This window comes from Macrobrachium nipponense, chromosome 41 (genome assembly GCF_015104395.2).
Source record: "Macrobrachium nipponense isolate FS-2020 chromosome 41, ASM1510439v2, whole genome shotgun sequence".
In the NCBI taxonomy this organism is placed as follows: Eukaryota; Metazoa; Arthropoda; class Malacostraca; order Decapoda; family Palaemonidae; genus Macrobrachium; species Macrobrachium nipponense.
This window is the reverse complement of record NC_061102.1, coordinates 42937560-42954878: the sequence shown is the minus strand read 5'-3', so window position 1 is coordinate 42954878 and position 17319 is coordinate 42937560. Positions and strand designations below refer to the sequence as shown.

General features: G+C 38.7%; 1 protein-coding gene across 7 annotated transcripts in view; it reads left to right on the top strand.

The window, feature by feature from the left end:
• LOC135212733 (tyrosine-protein kinase TXK-like) overlaps nt 1–17319 on the top strand; it is a 479073-nt gene that overhangs the window by 204057 nt on the left and 257697 nt on the right. For 2 of the 7 annotated variants that reach the window (XM_064246441.1, XM_064246440.1), the window contains exons 1-2: nt 2278–2377; nt 15138–16941. The exons of the other annotated variants lie outside the window; for them this stretch is intronic. In XM_064246441.1, coding sequence (XP_064102511.1) covers nt 15795–16941 — 1147 coding nt within the window. In that variant the 5' untranslated portion in view covers nt 2278–2377; nt 15138–15794. Of the gene's footprint in view, nt 1–2277; nt 2378–15137; nt 16942–17319 lie in introns of those variants that run through there. 7 annotated transcript variants of the gene reach the window in all.

The window sequence follows — 17319 nt, the reverse complement described above, 5'->3', positions numbered from 1 at the left end:
TACTTAGCTTTCAAATCACAAATTATCTCCTCTCTCTTTCTCTCTCTCATTTTTCGATAGCAAGATAAAATTATAAAATTGTAGTGCATTAATGTCATTAAATGGCTCTCTCTCTCTCTCTCTCTCTCTCTCTCTCTCTCTCTCTCTCTCTCTCTCTCTCTCTCTCTCTCTCTCTCTTGTCGGTGACTTTCATTTAACGGAACAGGGATCTTGATTGGTTCGTTTCTTTGTCAATTACTTTGCACGGTGATACGAATAATAAAGTATCTTTCTTTTCATCATGTTACTGCAAAGAGTCAACTTGTATGTCAGTGCGTTATGGCTACTGATACATGCTCTTATGATCCTGTGTCTTCCAAAAAAGAGTAGAAAGTAGGAACTTGTCAGTTTCCTTTTTATTATGTCCATTGGCAGGATCGAAATTCCGTAGCAACATTACCGGGCAGTACTTCTTCAACGTTATTTTGTGCATTGGCAGTCCCGATGGATTTAAGTTATTCAAAAAATCTTGCGGATATTGATGATAATTTTCATCTTCTATTGTGTCCGAGCTGAAATATTCGCGACTTTCTCCGGGAAAGTTGTACAGAAATTATGTATGGCATCGTAAAGTACGAATTCTAACGGAATAACCAGCTTCGTTTCACGGCCAGAAACAGCTCCGTTTCAGGGAATCCCTTCTCACCCCCACCTCAGGGGTCCCCACCATAACCCTGCCAAGTTTCATGCCCATCTGACCAGCCGTTTGGCCGTGATTGAATGACAGACAGACAGACATTACGCCCATTATAGTATGATAACGCATTGGGTATTTCAGCAGGGATCCTTAGAGCACCTTGCAGTTGGCAGATTGAATTTCATTAGATATTGGCAGTCGGAAATGAAAGTTACACAGATGTAGCCTTAGCCTGTCGTTTTCTATAAATTGCAATCGTACTGTGATCGACATTTCTCCTTTGAAGTTAGTGCTCACAAGCTTCTTATTTATATTTAAGCTTACGAAAGACTTTTCTAGACGTAAGAGAAAGAGGAGTGGCACCAAGTGCCCCAAAAATTGTAGTAATAGCGGTAGTCATTGTTGTTGGCAATCCCTCTAGCTTGGCTCATATTTAAGTCAAAGTCTTTCATTTAAAGCGCGTGTGTTTAGAGTATGATTTAATTTTCCCCTTTCATTTCGCTAGGATGCTGAAAAATTTTGGAATACATTGTGAAGAGGAGGATTTGAAATGTTAAGAAAATGTTAAGCGCGTTAAAAGCTCGCGATTTCCAAATGGGATATGTGTTCCCACGTACCACACACATAAGGAGAGGATGCACAAAGGTTAAGCCCAGTTTTAGAACTCAAAAGGCAACTTTGAAGATCAGCATCTGTGATGCCAAAAGAGTGCTCTTAGTCATCATGTCAAGCCTGTAGGATGCTGTAAAAATACTACTCGATAGTAGTGTGATCAGTCTCGTGTTCAAGAGAATGTTTGGCTAGGTGGAAGTTTTTTTTTTGTTTTTTTTTTCCAACAATCGGCAACTTAAAGTTGTATGTGTGTGGTGGTGGTGGTGGTGGTGGTGGTGGTGGGGGGGGGGGTTATATTTCCGAAAGTTATATCTTTGTTATCATTTAATGAATAATCGAGACTATCTGTTATAGGCTGTCCAACGCACATTCTGTGCACCTGATACATGCCCTAAGAATGCCAAGCTAAACAGAAATCGTGAAACTGAAATCATGTCGTGCTCATGCCTTCAGAAACTTAATCACCCAATCACAGGTGTGGCTCCATTACATTTTAAATGTTAAACCCTCTTACCTGTGGGTCAAGCTGAATATACGTGGATGCCCTCAGCCACTTGCAAATGCATCGTCATTTCTCTTACCAGACTTTTAATTTCACCTTCACTATTACAGCAACGTCGGATTTTGGCCATGGGCTCTCTCTCTCTCTCTCTCTCTCTCTCTCTCTCTCTCTCTCTCTCTCTCTCTCTCTCTGTAGGTCATGTCAAGTAAAGGAGGGGCCCTTCTTATCTCAGTGAGAGAGAGAGAGAGAGAGAGAGAGAGATTGTGTAATTGCTGCCTGTCTTATTCCTTTCCTTCCCGTGATTATCATTTACCCCTCTTGCTCTTTCTGTCTGGCTATCATTCCTTTTAGCCATTCCTCTACATCGGAGGTCATGAGGGTGGGTGGGGGCGGCGAGATGATGGAGTTGGTGGCGGAGGAGGAGGAGGATGAGGAATGAGGAGGAGGGGGAGTAGGATCAGGAGGAGGCAAAAGGTCCAAAAGCGCATCAGTGGTGGTGTGGCCGTGGTGGTGGTCGCTTTGTGTGTGCGTGTGTCTGTCGCGTTTCTCGTGTTGGAGTGCGCTACTCCCTCCCGGATTTCTCACCGGTAGTGTATCCATCTAGATCTGCTGCACTTCCTCCGAGCATTGTCATTGCTGACACAAATTGGCCGGAATGTGTAAACATGTAATAGGAGCAGAAATACCGCGTTGACTTGACTAGTGAACTTAACTTGTAACAAAAATCTTGTGCAGAAAGATAGAAGAAAAGTTTCCATAAAATCAAATGCAAATATGTGAAAGACTGAAATCTGATATTTATCTGACAGAGTCAATATTTAATGAATTAGGATTTTGATGTTTATGAAGGCCTATTTGACGCCTCACTGGTGATCTCTGATTAAATTCGGAATAATTGAAAAACATAGTGTTGGCTTTTCTCGGGAAGAAATAAAGAAGTCGTAAATTTCCTCTATTTCCGTTTGGAGATTTGACTTTCTGATCTACTGGGAAATATTGTGCAAATGAAAGTTCCTTTCCGAAAAAGAAAGATACATGTAGTGGACATTTTATTAGTTTGATAAACTGAAATATTTTCAAACAACTTTTCAGTAGAATTTGAGTTCCATATTTATTTCAACACTGTCAATGTAAGAAAATGATTAAAATGAGACATTGAATATCTGTGAAATGAAACAATGAGCATTTAAAATGACCAGTGTTGTCCCACCATCGTTGATGCAGCAGGCTGTACTGCATAATGAACTTGTTTCATTGATGTATTATTAACGGAAGCCTGCATTGTTACTTTGCTGATTGTCATCAGAATATGTGCATAAATTATATATATGAATCTTGTATCTACTCTATTGTGGAAGAGCATTCTATAATTAAGGTTATTGGTTCGACAGATTTAAGATAGTTTGCACAAAGTTCATGCCTTGTTCGGTGGTAAATTTCTGACAGAAAAAATGAGAAAAAGGCTGACTTTAAGACATTGCATCATTTGATTATCGTATCATGTTTTCCCAGAATATTAGGTTTTCCGACATGTGGCCTATAGGTCACATGAAGTGTGCTTTTTCATGACTGTGAATTCAGTTAGATTTGTACAGACGCGTAATGAACACTCAGGCGGTTGTCATGACGGCCAGATAGACTTGCATAACCTTTGACATGGCGCAAACCCTTTTCCTCGTATAAGATCTAATGATGGGAGAATGACATTTGTTACTCGACGGGAATATAAAAAGGAGTCCTGTTAAGATTTGGTCGTTACTCACACCAGTGACCAGTTTAACTGGTCGATGTTAAGAATGGCAGTCATTATTTACGTAATATTAAAGTATTAGATTTAAGTTTGCTTTTTAATGCACGATTTAGTTGATGACAATGTACTGTTAGGGATGATTGCGTCATCAACTGGATTTTTAGTACAGAGGTGAATGTCAGGGAATTCGTATGAAAATCTAGCTAGGTTTCTTCGCAGTTTGATTAATTTAAACCACTTGATAAGGTTTCATCGGTCCCAATTTCCTGGTTGATTAATTGGCTATTTTTGTGTGTTTTTAATTTAATTTTGTCGAGAAGTTGATTGGCTTGATATATTTAATTTTCTCTAAATAAATTTGATTCAGTTATTTCTTGTTTTTTCTTTAGAGAATCAATCAGTTTACGGAGACGTTATAACGTGTAGTCTGAAGGCCAATTTCCTTTCCCTCTTACCTCATCCGCATCCTCTTTCAGGTGCTTAAATGTTACTGGAGTTCTGTCCAAGTTTTTCTGCTGCTTGCTTGGTGGGGTTGCGTCCAGGGTGTTGCTGGTTCAAGCGGCTTGTCATAGGACCTTTCAGCAAAGTGAATGGGTTGCTGATCACATTTTAGAAAGTGAGGAACCGAAAAGAAATTATAAAAAAAAAAAGAAAAATAAAGGGTCAGGTACATGTTCTTTTCTTTTGACCAATTTGAGATGTATTGATGTTGATGGAGGTTGCTTCACAAAATACTGATCACTGGCATACGGGAAATTTTTTTAGACACGAATGGATTTTTATTTGTCATGAGTAACTGTCGTCACACCGGTGATTATTGACATCGAGCTGCTATTTTACGTATTGTATCATTGTTATTATTCCGCTCTCGTAATTTCTTTTTCGTGATTATATTGTAATCATATAAAATGTTAAAAGGCCATGAAGTAGCGCAGCAAGCTTCCTAAGAATAGGGTAATTATGATCTGTAAAAAAAGGAAACACCAACTTAAATATGAATATTCGAGTTGCACTGAACATATATGAAAAAATAATTAGCAGATAGTTGGCTGCTAAAAATATAGTAAGTGAAACAGTCTTACTTGAATTTGCTGATCACTTATTCATGTAGCGAGTATGATCAAAGATTGAGAAATACATGAGAGGGTGTTATGAGTGTAAGTTCGTGAACAATAATGGTTATTATATTCTTTGTGCCAGGATAAGCTGTCAATCCACTGAATCTGCAGTCGTGTGTCAGGTGATTGATGGGATTTATTCGCATATCACACTTCAGTTGCTTCTCAAGGTTTCCTTTGTGATTTGGTTTGCTCAGTTGAACACAATAGCTAAAAACAGCTTTCTGGCAAAGGGATCGTTGCCACGCTTCAATGACGCAATGGGTAATTACGGGTTGGCTTCATTACGCGATGATGTACCACGATTGCTTGCATTTCGTTTCTGTTGAACATTTATAGGGAAGAATAGGGTATGTGTTATGCTTTATGTTCAAGAGAACTACCGACTACATCTTATGTCGCTACAAAATAAAGAATTTGCTTTTCCTTTTCGTGCCTCTGCTGTCATGTTCTACCTTTGGTGCCGCAAGTTTGCTGTAAAGAAACAAGAAATCTATCAGCCATGTTCTGCAGTGAATACTTTAGCTTTTGTGTCGGTTCATTGTCATCTCAACGCTTAGCTTTTCACAGTCATGCTCTGGCCTCCAAATTTTTATTTTTCTCTTCTGGCATTAATTTATTAGAATTAACTGGAAACACATTTTTGTGGATTTTTGTTCGGTTTCGGTGCCTGGTTAAAATTATGGTTATTTTACGGCTAGGAAAGTAAAAGTAGGTTAACGTTTCACCTTCAATGGACGATTGAAAATATGATGAAGAAAGAACGTCATTCTGAAATTTCCGAGGGACAAGGTGCAACAGAGAGCATTGCCAAAGAGCATCAGAAGTAGATATATCACGTTTAACGTTCGCGGTCTTTTGAAACTAAGTCAAAAGATCCTGTAATTCACTCAGATATTTTCCTAATATAAACCGAGAAGTGTCCGGTGGAAAATCAAGGGAAAACCTTTTGACAAAAGCATGAAAAATGCTTCTTGTTGTCGCACAGCAAAGCATTTGGATAATTGGTCGGCCGCTGCAATTTGCCATTTAGCCAGACTACTCGCATCATTGATTACATCTTTCCTCTGACTCCAGTCTTGGGAACTCTCTTTTTGCCTCTGTTCTTCCTGACTCTTATGTCTTTTCCAGCTTCAAAAGGCTGAACGGTCTCTACCTTGGAGTTGAAGCTTCACACTTCGCCACCTCCCCCATTTTTTTCTGGACCTGAGATGCAACTAGGGATTAGGTTGCCCGCTCAGAGAATTGCTAGTGTTAGGGAGAGAAAGAACAGCACTTACGAAAGACAGACAGATAGATAGAAATGAAATGTGTTTCCAAAGGTTGGGTCAGGCCGTCTTCCACCCATTAAAAAAAACATATTATCCGAAATATCTGAGCGCGAGAGAGAGAGAGAGAAGCAAAGTCTCCGTGGTCATTGTTTGAGGTCCATGTAAGTGATCACTATCGCTTTTCGTAGCACATGGTAGTTTTGGCTTTATGAATTGATACTGGATGGATGATAATGCCGTTCGTTGCCTTCGTCTGCTTTGTGGGATGTCGTAAGACTGCCGTTTGGAATTTCTAATGGAAAATTTAGCTTTTTTTTTTTTACGTAGAGCTGAAATGATGTGGAGTTCCACAAAGGCATTCGTCCTATGTAATTACAGTATTGCAGAAGAATTTTCATTAAACTTGGTTCAGTTGAATGTAGCTTGTGTATTCGGAAATCACATGCAATATAAGCTTCATTCTTTTTATTCCATCAAATACATTCTCTGAAGATATTTTCTGGTAATAAAATGTGAATCCGTTTTGATCAAGCATAAGTTTTTTTCGTGTGCAAACATCTTTCAAAATACCCACCGCTGTATTTTTTATCGTGAAATATGGATATGCGCTTATTAAGGAAATCAAGACTGGCATTGGATTTTATTTCATAAATAGGGTTTTGTGGGTAATGCTGAATGTATTGCTATTCAGGTGAATGAATATTTTCATTTGATCAGTTTTCAATGTCTTTTCTTATTCTACTCATTGAGCACGTCCTCTCTCTCTCTCTCTCTCTCTCTCTCTCTCTCTCTCTCTCTCTCTCTCTCTCTCTCTCTCTCTCTCTCTCAGTCAGTTGAACCTTATCAAGCCAAAATTAATGGAAGACGAAAAATGTCGAATTAGGGTCAGATGGAATAAAATATTTACTCTTCTACCTTACCGTTGTTGTTAAAAGCAAGAAATGCTGTATCAGAATTAAGAACTAGCTTGTTTGTTATTATAGGTAATAACCGCCCGAGGCCTTTACGTGACCGCAAATTCACTCCAGACAAGGAGCCATCGCCTCTTGCTTTCTTGCAGAACCTTGAGGACGGGACCGCCCAGTGAAAAGAGAATTCTCTGCTTTGGTGGAGGGCCTTGGCTATTTTAAGCCAAGGCTGCGTTTATAAATATTTTTTATTCGTGTCAACTTTGCAGTATATGTAACTTTGCACATGAGATTTTTATATATTCAAGTATTAAGTTGCAAATCTACTAATACCTATTTAACTCTGTCTTTGGAAGAACTTGACTCACAGAGAGTGATATATGATATGCGTCGAAACCTGACTGTGATTCGGACGTATGCTGGCTTTTTGTTTTTGGACTGATACCTAGATGATAATGACTATTTTTAAGCCTTTCAAGTCAATGTCATCCATATCAACCCAAAAAGGTCCGAATCCTGCCCAGGGAAGTATTCCCAAGGTAATTGTGGTTAATATTCCTAGAAATGACTTCGTTAATCTTCCGCTTCTAAATAAAACTAAAAGGGATAAATTGCTGTCCTCTAGACACTCCTCCCTCCCTAAACACACACACACACACACACAGACTTATTTGCATCGAATGGCCTCTGGTGATTACAACCGTTGCCGAACTCCGCTGATCGAAAGACTGGAGGTGTATTGTGAGTGAATGCTTACAGTGATGCATCATATCAAGTTATTGTGATTCTGCGAAGGTTTTACAAAGGACTGATTCGTGATGCGGCTGTTTAAAATTTTGTAATCGGCGTTCCTATCTTCTTTTTTCAAAAGCTGAACTTACAAAATCTCTGTCAGTGACCAGGAATAGCTTTTATTCTTTTTTTTTTTTAATAATACCCCCCCCCCCCACACACACACACACACACACACACACACATACATCTCCACTTTTGTGTTAAAGTTCCTCTCTCTCCAACCTCTGATTACAAATCTCTTGTTAATTGCGAGATCTCGGAACTCCACCAGTCAGGTGTTCTCCTCTCCTCTCCCCCTCTCCCCTACCCTACCCTCCCCTATACCCTCCCCCTTCCTTACCCTCCCCTCCCTTCCCCCCCTTAACCTTACCCTCCCCCCATCCTCCTCCCAGTTTCTGTCGTGAGAGTTTATGTGGTCTGCCGCGAGAAAGTTGTCATTGTTTTGTGCCTTTATTGGAATGTTTATGTCATTCGTCCAATCGGATAAAGTCAGAAACAAAAAAATAATGATAGTAACAACAATAATAAGAATGGAAAATCATTAAAAGGTTGATATACAAAATAATGTCATATTTCTTTGGTCCGTAGCCTTTATCTATATATATTTTTTTTTATATATAGATATATATATATATATATATATATATATATATATGTATATATATATATATATATATATATTATATATATATATATATATATATATATATATAAATAAATATTTCGTCCCCACTTACTGCTTATTACTTTTTTATATCGTTATGTGCATATTTAGATAGGTAACTACTTTTGATGTATACCTAATACCTTGAACCCCCACTTATCTGAAAAGTACTATTTAAGTAATTATTATCTGTGTTTTTATTACGCGCACACACACTATATATATATATATATATATATATATATATATATATATATATATATATATATATATATATATATATAGAGAGAGAGAGAGAGAGAGAGAGAGAGAGAGAGAGAGAGATAACGCAGTCGATAATTCTATGTGATAACAATAGCGAAATTTCTTGAAATTTTCTCAAGTTGAAGAGATAGGAAGCAAATTTCCCTTCCGATTTGGACACTGACAGGTGGACTGACTGTTACGGCCTCTTGCAGGCAGGTCGTCCTCAGCCTCTCGATACGGAAGCTACGGGTGGTGGAGAAAGTTTTCGTTTTCAGCTTCTGTTGGACGGATGGAATAGAGCCATTCACTGGTCCTTTGATAAAGGACGGTTCTTTGGTTTAGGAAGAATAGAAAATGTCTGGCCCGCTCGCTGCTTTCGTGACAATAAAAGTGCACCGGCGAGAGAAAGTTTCTAAGTGGAATGTCTTTCTCTAGAGGTGAAATTTGTGTAATTAGATTACTTTTTGTTTTAATGTTTTAAATCGAGTTTTGCCAGTCGTAGTATTTACACATGCTTTAGAATTCATTTAATTCGTTATAATTTAGATAATGATCCCGGAAATAGTAATTTGTAGTTTGTTCCAGCGATTTTTAGAATATTTTATTTGACTAAATGTGAAGGTTTCTTAGTTAACTGTTCACTAGTTTGTTTTGCTCCAGGCCTCGTCTTACCTGGAAAAGAATCGTTTTTAAGAGGCGTGAATAATTTCATCCTGTTTGCAATATCAATCTTATGATATGACTACCTGTATTGCCTATATGTGTCGGGGTGTTTTGTATCCCAGACGACAGCCAGGTGCCCCGTACCCGTACCCCACCTTTCCCGCATCATTCTTCCCTTTTACCTGCCAAACATAGCTGAATCGTAATGGGTGAACACCTTATTTGGGGATCGGAGGTAGGCCAGCCAGGATTCCCTCCCCTCGACGAATGGTAGTGTTTTATGGGGCAAGGTCCATGAAATAGGAGGCATAGGTTGGGGAAGCTTCACGGAAGGGTTGTTGAAAAGCTCCGCCTAAAATGGCAATATTCGAGGGTAGGTTTATGTTGGATATCTTTGAAGGGCAGTGACGTTTTGGGTTGATATTGGCTTTTCATATACATCATGCTTTCAATAAACTCGCACTTTCGTCATGTTGGTGTTTTAAAACTTTGCAAAAGAAAACTGAATAGCTTTTGTAGCATCTTTGCTTGGCCTGTAAATATTTAATTTTGCAGCGTATGCTTATTTGTTCATCTTTGTAGATGTCAGTACATCCATTTAATCCGGGTTCTTAATTTTTATATTTCGGAATGTATCGAGTTGTCTCTCTGTAGCCTACTTTTCGGTCATCATGAATTTCCTTTATTAAAGTCGAATCAGAATTCAAAGGAAAAAAATCAAAGATATTTGGTGGTCTTTATTACGGATATGACTGGTTCTTTATGTGAATAAAAAGTTGAAATGTGTTATAAAATTGTTTCGAAAATTATAAGCTTTATGAAAAATAATCCATTTTTTGTATTTCAAGAATCTGAGATAACATATTGGTGCAAAGGGTAGGGTATTTATGTTAGGAATGACAGTGTTTTTCTTTAAGATGAATCATCCGTATTCTGTATGCTTACCTCCTGTCCGATAGTTGAGGGAATTTCTCTCTCTCTCTCTCTCTCTCTCCCTCTCACTTGGTGTAATGGTCGACCGCTCCCGTACCGAGAAGGAACTGAAGGGGCGAGTTTCCTGAAAATCTTATGTGCTTGAATTAAGTTAAGAATAGAATTAGTTTTCCTGGATACTAGTTAATTGTTGGTTCTCTGGTTATAATGTATACCATTACATAGATTAAAAGGCAGAGGCCCTCGACAAGGGAATTGTCTCACTGTGATGAAATCACGTATCAATTAATCATTTCTGAAAGAAAAAAAATTAGTGCTCGGCATTAATTTTCATCAGCCATGGAATTTGTGGAGTCGGTGTTTCCCTACCCGACAAGATACTTTGTGGAACTTCAAAACCTGGACCAAACTGAATTGGCCAATATTTCATCACTTAAGATCTTTAGTATTTCCTCCATTTAACGTGACTCCATTTAATGGACTTTTGTCAACTCTTAAGAAGAGAAACCCATTAACACCCTTTTTGAAGTGACCGAACGTGATTTGAGTAGTCATGCCCCTTGTCTCACGCTCAAAAAGCTAAAAATAAACTCGGAAGCTCATATTGCAACAAACAGAAATCGCAGTCTGCGCAAGAATCACTGGAAAATCTTTCATCTTACTCCAATAGCAGTACAGAAAGCCTGTGTTTGTTTCGACGTTTTGGATACTCCGAATTACTGCAATGATTAAATAATCTGGCATATTTATTTGTGGGTGGTTAACTTAGTTTGCACGCCTTCAAAATTAATGTTCTTTGATGTTTTGTGGTCGTGCTTGAATAATTGTGTTTTATTTGTTTATGCAAACTTTCTCGATCTCTAAAGTTGCTATTAATTCTTAGAATATATCTGTTCATACTTGAAACTGGTAGAATTCCAGCGCGATGAGACTGGATTTGACAACTTATAAACTTGGAATACCTGGCAGTCTTAGCTCTTGTATCCATTCTTTCTTATGCGATTCTTTTATGAGCGTTTATGTCTCTATTGAATCTCTTTTGTGTTTGTTTGCGATCTTAGTTTGCGCCTGCTTTTTCTGAAAGGAAAACAGTGGAAAGTTCTCGATCAGTCAGTCGTTCGTCCAGTACCTTTTGTGGGCTTGCAGACGGCCAGCCGGTTCTTTGTCTGGCGCTTCTTTTTTCTGTATTTCATTGTTAAGAGGCGAAATACAGTTACGGTGCAAGTTTTGAAAGAGAGTTTGGTCGACATGGAGTGGCTCAACTGTAGCCCCCGATGCAGTGAAAGTTATTTTTACGCGGAAGGGATGCCTTCAGGCAAGCTTGTATGCTTGCGTGACGTCTCCTCTTGCGCTTGCCTTTTGCTTTACGGTTGCCTGCCTGTGTGTCTGATAAGGCTGAATCACTGGACTGTTTTTATCTACTGGCTTTGATTGGAGTGTCTCAGTTAATGACACTCATTATCATTGTTATATTACCTTCACCAGCCCTGTTTCTTTTGGTGCTAAATATGGTCGTCACCAAATCGATCACCTTCCACTGGTGTCATTAATTCTTAATGGCTCAAATAATGTTAGTTGCCATAAGTTATTAGTGTCAGTAGTTCTCTTGTAGATGTGAACAACTCGTTTAAATGGTAGCCCAAAAAAGCATGTCAAACAATGAATAAAAATTCCTTTGCCTCATTTAAAATATGTCAATACTAGAAACATACCTTCATGCTGGTCGAACGATAATAAATGTCAGTTTCGTTGGCCAGCTGGATAATACCTTTGGCTCCTGCTAATGTATCCCGACCAAGACGGTATATACATATATATATATATATATATATATATATATATATATATATATATATATATATATATATTGACACATTCACATTTCTGTACGTTGAAATCACAAATTTCTTCAGCTTTTCCCACGAATTCTTTTACCTAGCGCGTGATATTCTGACATTGCAGTCTGTAGATATTTATGCGTGCATCCTGCTGTGAACCAATGTTTGTAATATATATATGTGCATATATATATATATATATATATATATATATATATATATATATATATATATAGAGAGATAGAGAGAGAGAGAGAGAGAGAGAGAGAGAGAGAGAGAGAGAGAGTTTATCTCCAGTCGAATGTCCTTTAGGAAGAGTGAGAAACCCACTCTGACCTTTTCAAGCGCTAATAAATTTGACCTTTGAGATAGCTCCTACTTATGTGTTGAGAGAGAATTACTGAAATTAATTTGCGAATATTTCGTAATCATTCCCGACCAATTGTAGATACATTATACTGAGGGAAGATTTTTGGTTCGAGGTGCTATTCTGAGGACTTGTCTACTTATGTTTTCTTGTTGTTTTATTGGCATAAGCACTGTACCTTGAATCTGTGATAATCTTACACCATATAGGTACTAGTCATACAAAAAATATTTCATTTTCATTGACCGCGTTCGAGCGCTATTTACTCGTAGACTGGGGTTGATATTATTCTGTCTAATCTGATAAAGATTTCGAGTTTTTCTTGAATATTCTTTACCAAAAATATGTATCTTTATCAGTACCTCTCCTTTTATCACCCCTTCACCATTATCAGCCAGTTTCCCATATCGACCGCCATCTCTTCTTATTGACACCTTTCACTTATTCAGTTGTGACACGGGTTCGGCATTGCTTTGCATCATGCTGATTATTATTATTATTATTATTATTATTATTATTATTATTATTATTATTATTATTATTATTTCTGTATGGTTCAAGTGTTGAAAGCTCGAAATGGTCTTCAAAGGAACCACGTTGATAACCCTCTTGAGGTGACGCTTAGATTAAATGTTTTGGAAATATGATTATTATTATTATTATGCTGTACTAATATTATCGTGAAACAAACAGAAGGCCGCAAACTGGCTTAGTTACAAAACAGAATGCTGGTATTTGACGGGAAAATTAAAACTGCTATGCATACAAATAAATAGATATATACATTGGGAAATCACATGAAATACTATTGCAATGCATACCAGCATAATTTTATTAGATCATTACAACTGTTTACGTTTTTTATGTCGAATTCTTGTCATTTGTTAGAGGACTTGCGCTTGAATAAAAAAGGCTTCGTGGACGTTCAGCATAGCATTCTGAGCTCCTGAAACGTCCTTTGAATTCCTTCAGCAGACCGTAAAAGAAGGCGTGGCCCTTTTTTGCCGTCTGGGGCGTTCCCTGCCTGCTATAGTGAATGCGATGCTGAAAGGACACTGTCGATGCATGCGTTATGGTATTTGCGGTAATGTTCGTATTTGAAGTAATGACGTTGTTTTGTTTTTGTTAAGGTGGTGGAAGGTAGTGAGTGATATTCTGGAATTCTCTCTCTTTCCTCCCCGGTGAGAGGGAGTTTCCCATTCCCAGCGAGTGAATAATACTCTCGAAATGTATTCGTCGTCTCATTTCTTAGGGAGATTCAGGAATGAATCTTTTGTGGGAAGAATTGTCTGATCATATTATGTGGGGTTTATTGCATTTCGTTGGCTGATCTTTAATCTTGTCTAATATGGAAGTGTGTATACCAAAGGATATAATCTGGGTCTTGGTCTTTCGTATGAGAACATTTTTCTCTTCTTCCCAACCTTGAACGAAATCTATTTTTAGATCTTACTAAGACAAATCTTGAATGCTAATTGTATTTGCCATTTAGAATGACTACGCCTATATTCGTGTCTGTGCAGTAGGCATCGTCGACTTGTGTTTGTGGATGTGCGAGTTTTTCTTTAAAAAGTGTGTGTATATATACAGGATTTCCTTGCTCAGAGGTTTCAATCTTATCTCACCCACCTCCAGTTTGACATGCAAATCACGGCATTCCCATTAGTTACAGGCTGTGCTATGAGCGAGAGCCCCTTTTAGCATAAGGTTGTCTTAGTCTTACCCAACCACCATCACGCAACCAGAGACCAGTTCAGTCCAATGTTGCGAAAACGGCTACGGCCCATTTCCTCAAAATGGTTAACATGCCCTGTCACCCTTTTGAAGGACAAAAGGGATATTTTATATATATATATATAATATATATATATATATATATAGATATATATAATATATATATATATATTATATATATATATATATATATATATATATATATATATATATATATATAATTTATGCTACATAAATACATACATACACCAGAGGCAGAGATTTCACATTTTGTGTAGGAAATATATATATATGTATAATATATATATATACTATAGATATATATATATATATTTTATATGGATGAGAGATTTGATGGAGAGAGAGAGAGAGAGAGAGAGAGAGAGAGAGAGAGAGAGAGAGAGAGAGAGAGAGAGAGATTTTGCATCTAAAATAAAGTAAGTTTTCAGTTACTTGTCACTGATTAGTTACAGTGGCCAGTATAAAGGGAGTCCAAAAGCTTACGTTAGTTTGGAACTTTAAAATCAATTTGAAAATTGATGTTAGTGGTGATGTGATATTCACATGAAATAATGAAATAATGGTAATCAGTTAGGAGTCCAAAAGCTTACGTTAGTTTGGAACTTTAAAATCAATTTGAAAAGTGATGTTAGTGGTGATGTGATATTCACATGAAATAATGAAATAATGGTAATCAGTTAGGAGTAATGATAATGTGAAAGAACAATTTGTGATTAGTTTGATTCCATCAGTTCCAATAATGGTTAAGGTAATACGATGCACACGCACACATACAGACACGCATATATGAATATATATTTATATATGTGTGTATTTCTGTGTATTGTATATATGTGTGAGTTTTCCGTTGTGTGTGTGTCGTTAAATTACACGTGCATAGCTATGCTCTTCCACAATACATTGTTGCTTGTTAACTAATGTGAAAATGCCCAATTATTTTAAACGATGATTACATTTTAATATTTTCTGATGTGTATGGTGCTTTAAGTACGTTTCTTATAATGTAACGTGTTTCTATTTTTTTTCTTGACGAATGAAGAATTACTGAGAGAGTAGGCAAGCGGGCTTGTGAATTCGCTTCCTGTACAGGTGTCTGTGAACAGGTGCGTAGCGCAGGACCCTCCTCCCTTGACCCACAGGACACGAGTTTGTGATTGTAGCAGAAAGAGGATTTATGAAAAGGACTGGAATGTGTTGCGTGTGTTTGTGATATGCCACAGCCACAAGTTAGAAAACTTACTAACAAGTTTACTTTGGATTTTCTCTTGAATATGCATTATAATATTCATGAAAATATAGTTCCATTAGATCGCAGAGTACATACTACATGTGCATATTAGAGAGTGTAGTATTGAATCTGTTTTGGTTTAGAAATTTCTTCTAAGGGTATTTCGGTTCTTTGAGCTGTCGCCTGCTTTGTGAAAAAGCAGAGGAGTCGTCCATCGCGTTCGATCAGCCCCAAAAAAGGAAACAAAAAAATTAAATCGCTAACGCTTCCAAGTTTCGTGTACTAACGTAGTATTGGTAAGATTTAGTGTTATAACGTTTATATGTTAAGTGATATCGTTAGTGGAAATAAATACTGTTGGTGTTTTTACATCCTTAATGGTGTCAAGTAGAAAATAAAGGAGAATTTTTTTTTATCGCGAGCCAAGAGAATAATAATAATAATAATAAGAGCCCCAGAAGTGGAGCCATGAAGGGCGAAAACAGCGTTGCGGCTGGCGGTGGTCATCCGGAGGCCATGAGAGCGCTCAGTTTGCAACCTCCGAAAATCGCCAGCCACCTCGACCTCTTGTCTGATCCTTTAGCTGCATTGCGAGCTCCGCCATCCCCAAATTTCAATTCAGCTCACGCTCGCGTCAGCGCTGCCCGAAGTCTCCGGGGTGTGTTTCAGGCCCGGCTGAACGGTCCCTTGGGCTCCCTCCAGCCTGCCCTCGCCCATCGCCCACAGAACACCTCTGCCGCACTCAGGTCACCGCGATCAGTCAAGCGTTTGGCCGGGAAACATTCCAGGACTCCCAGAGCCAGAAGTCAGCCGGGTACCGATAAGGAAAACGTGGCTCGCTCACAGGAGGACGAAGACGAAGGCTTCGAGGATGTTTGGGCGGGCATTGGGAGGGACGATTCCCCCAGAATTGTGGTTGGTGACGTCGAGGGGAATGACTCGAGATGGGCGGGTGACCTAACACGTCTAACCTCTGCATTAGACCAGTTGGCTGCCCTTTGCAATGTGCCTCACAAGCGGCCGCCTCTTCCTTCAATCATGAGTTCTCGCACTGCCCCCAGTAGCCCTACGCACCCGACTCGTCACGCACATTCCCATGCCCTTGGCAACGGCCGCACCAGTCATCACGGTTCCTCTTCGCACGGTCCTGCTAGTCTGTCTCACCCTTTCAGTCATCACCATCATCATCATCATCATCATGAGCATCAGAGTCAGGAAACTCATAATGCCCAACCAGTCAACATATCGCCAACATGCCCAGTTCATGGCAACCAAGTCAATGGTGGCCTTACCTCGCTCAGCCTGGCCGATGGAGATAGTTCCTCTTCCAACAGACTGACCCATCCACTCCTACAGGAAACGGACTCTGGCGGGAGTTCAGGTGTCCACGCCATGTCAAGTCCCCCTTCTCCCATAGGGGTGGGAGGCGGGGGTGGGATAGTAGGAAGTACCAAGGACATTTCAGGGGGCATGGCCAGGAAAGTAAGCGTGGCGCTTAGGGCCTTAGGTGGCCGTCTTGCGGCTTGGGGACGAGGGAATGATGGCTCGGCGGGATCCTGCCAGCTCTCTTCGTCGTCGTCGTCGTCTTCGTCTCCTGTAGCTTGTAGACATTCAGGTGAGTTCACTGAACAGGTTATTGAAATTCATCGTTTATGATTGATATTGTGTGATGGTGATACGATGGTGATGGTGAGAAATCTCTTTTTGTTCAAGTCTTGTCAGCATTGTAGTATATGTTAAGACATGTGTATATGTTATAGGTGTAGCGTGAAATCGATTTTTGTATATCGATTTTTGTATATCAACCAACCATGTAGAAATTGGTCGGAAATTTGAATCAGTTTCCATATCAGTTAAAATTTGATGTGCATTGCAAAGTTTGTAGTTTTAGCATACCGCAGAGAATGATATGAGGTAGAAATCCGTGTTATAGTCTTCTTTCTATTCTTGCTAATAATATAGTGACTTTTATTTTTTTAAAGGAATGAGAAGT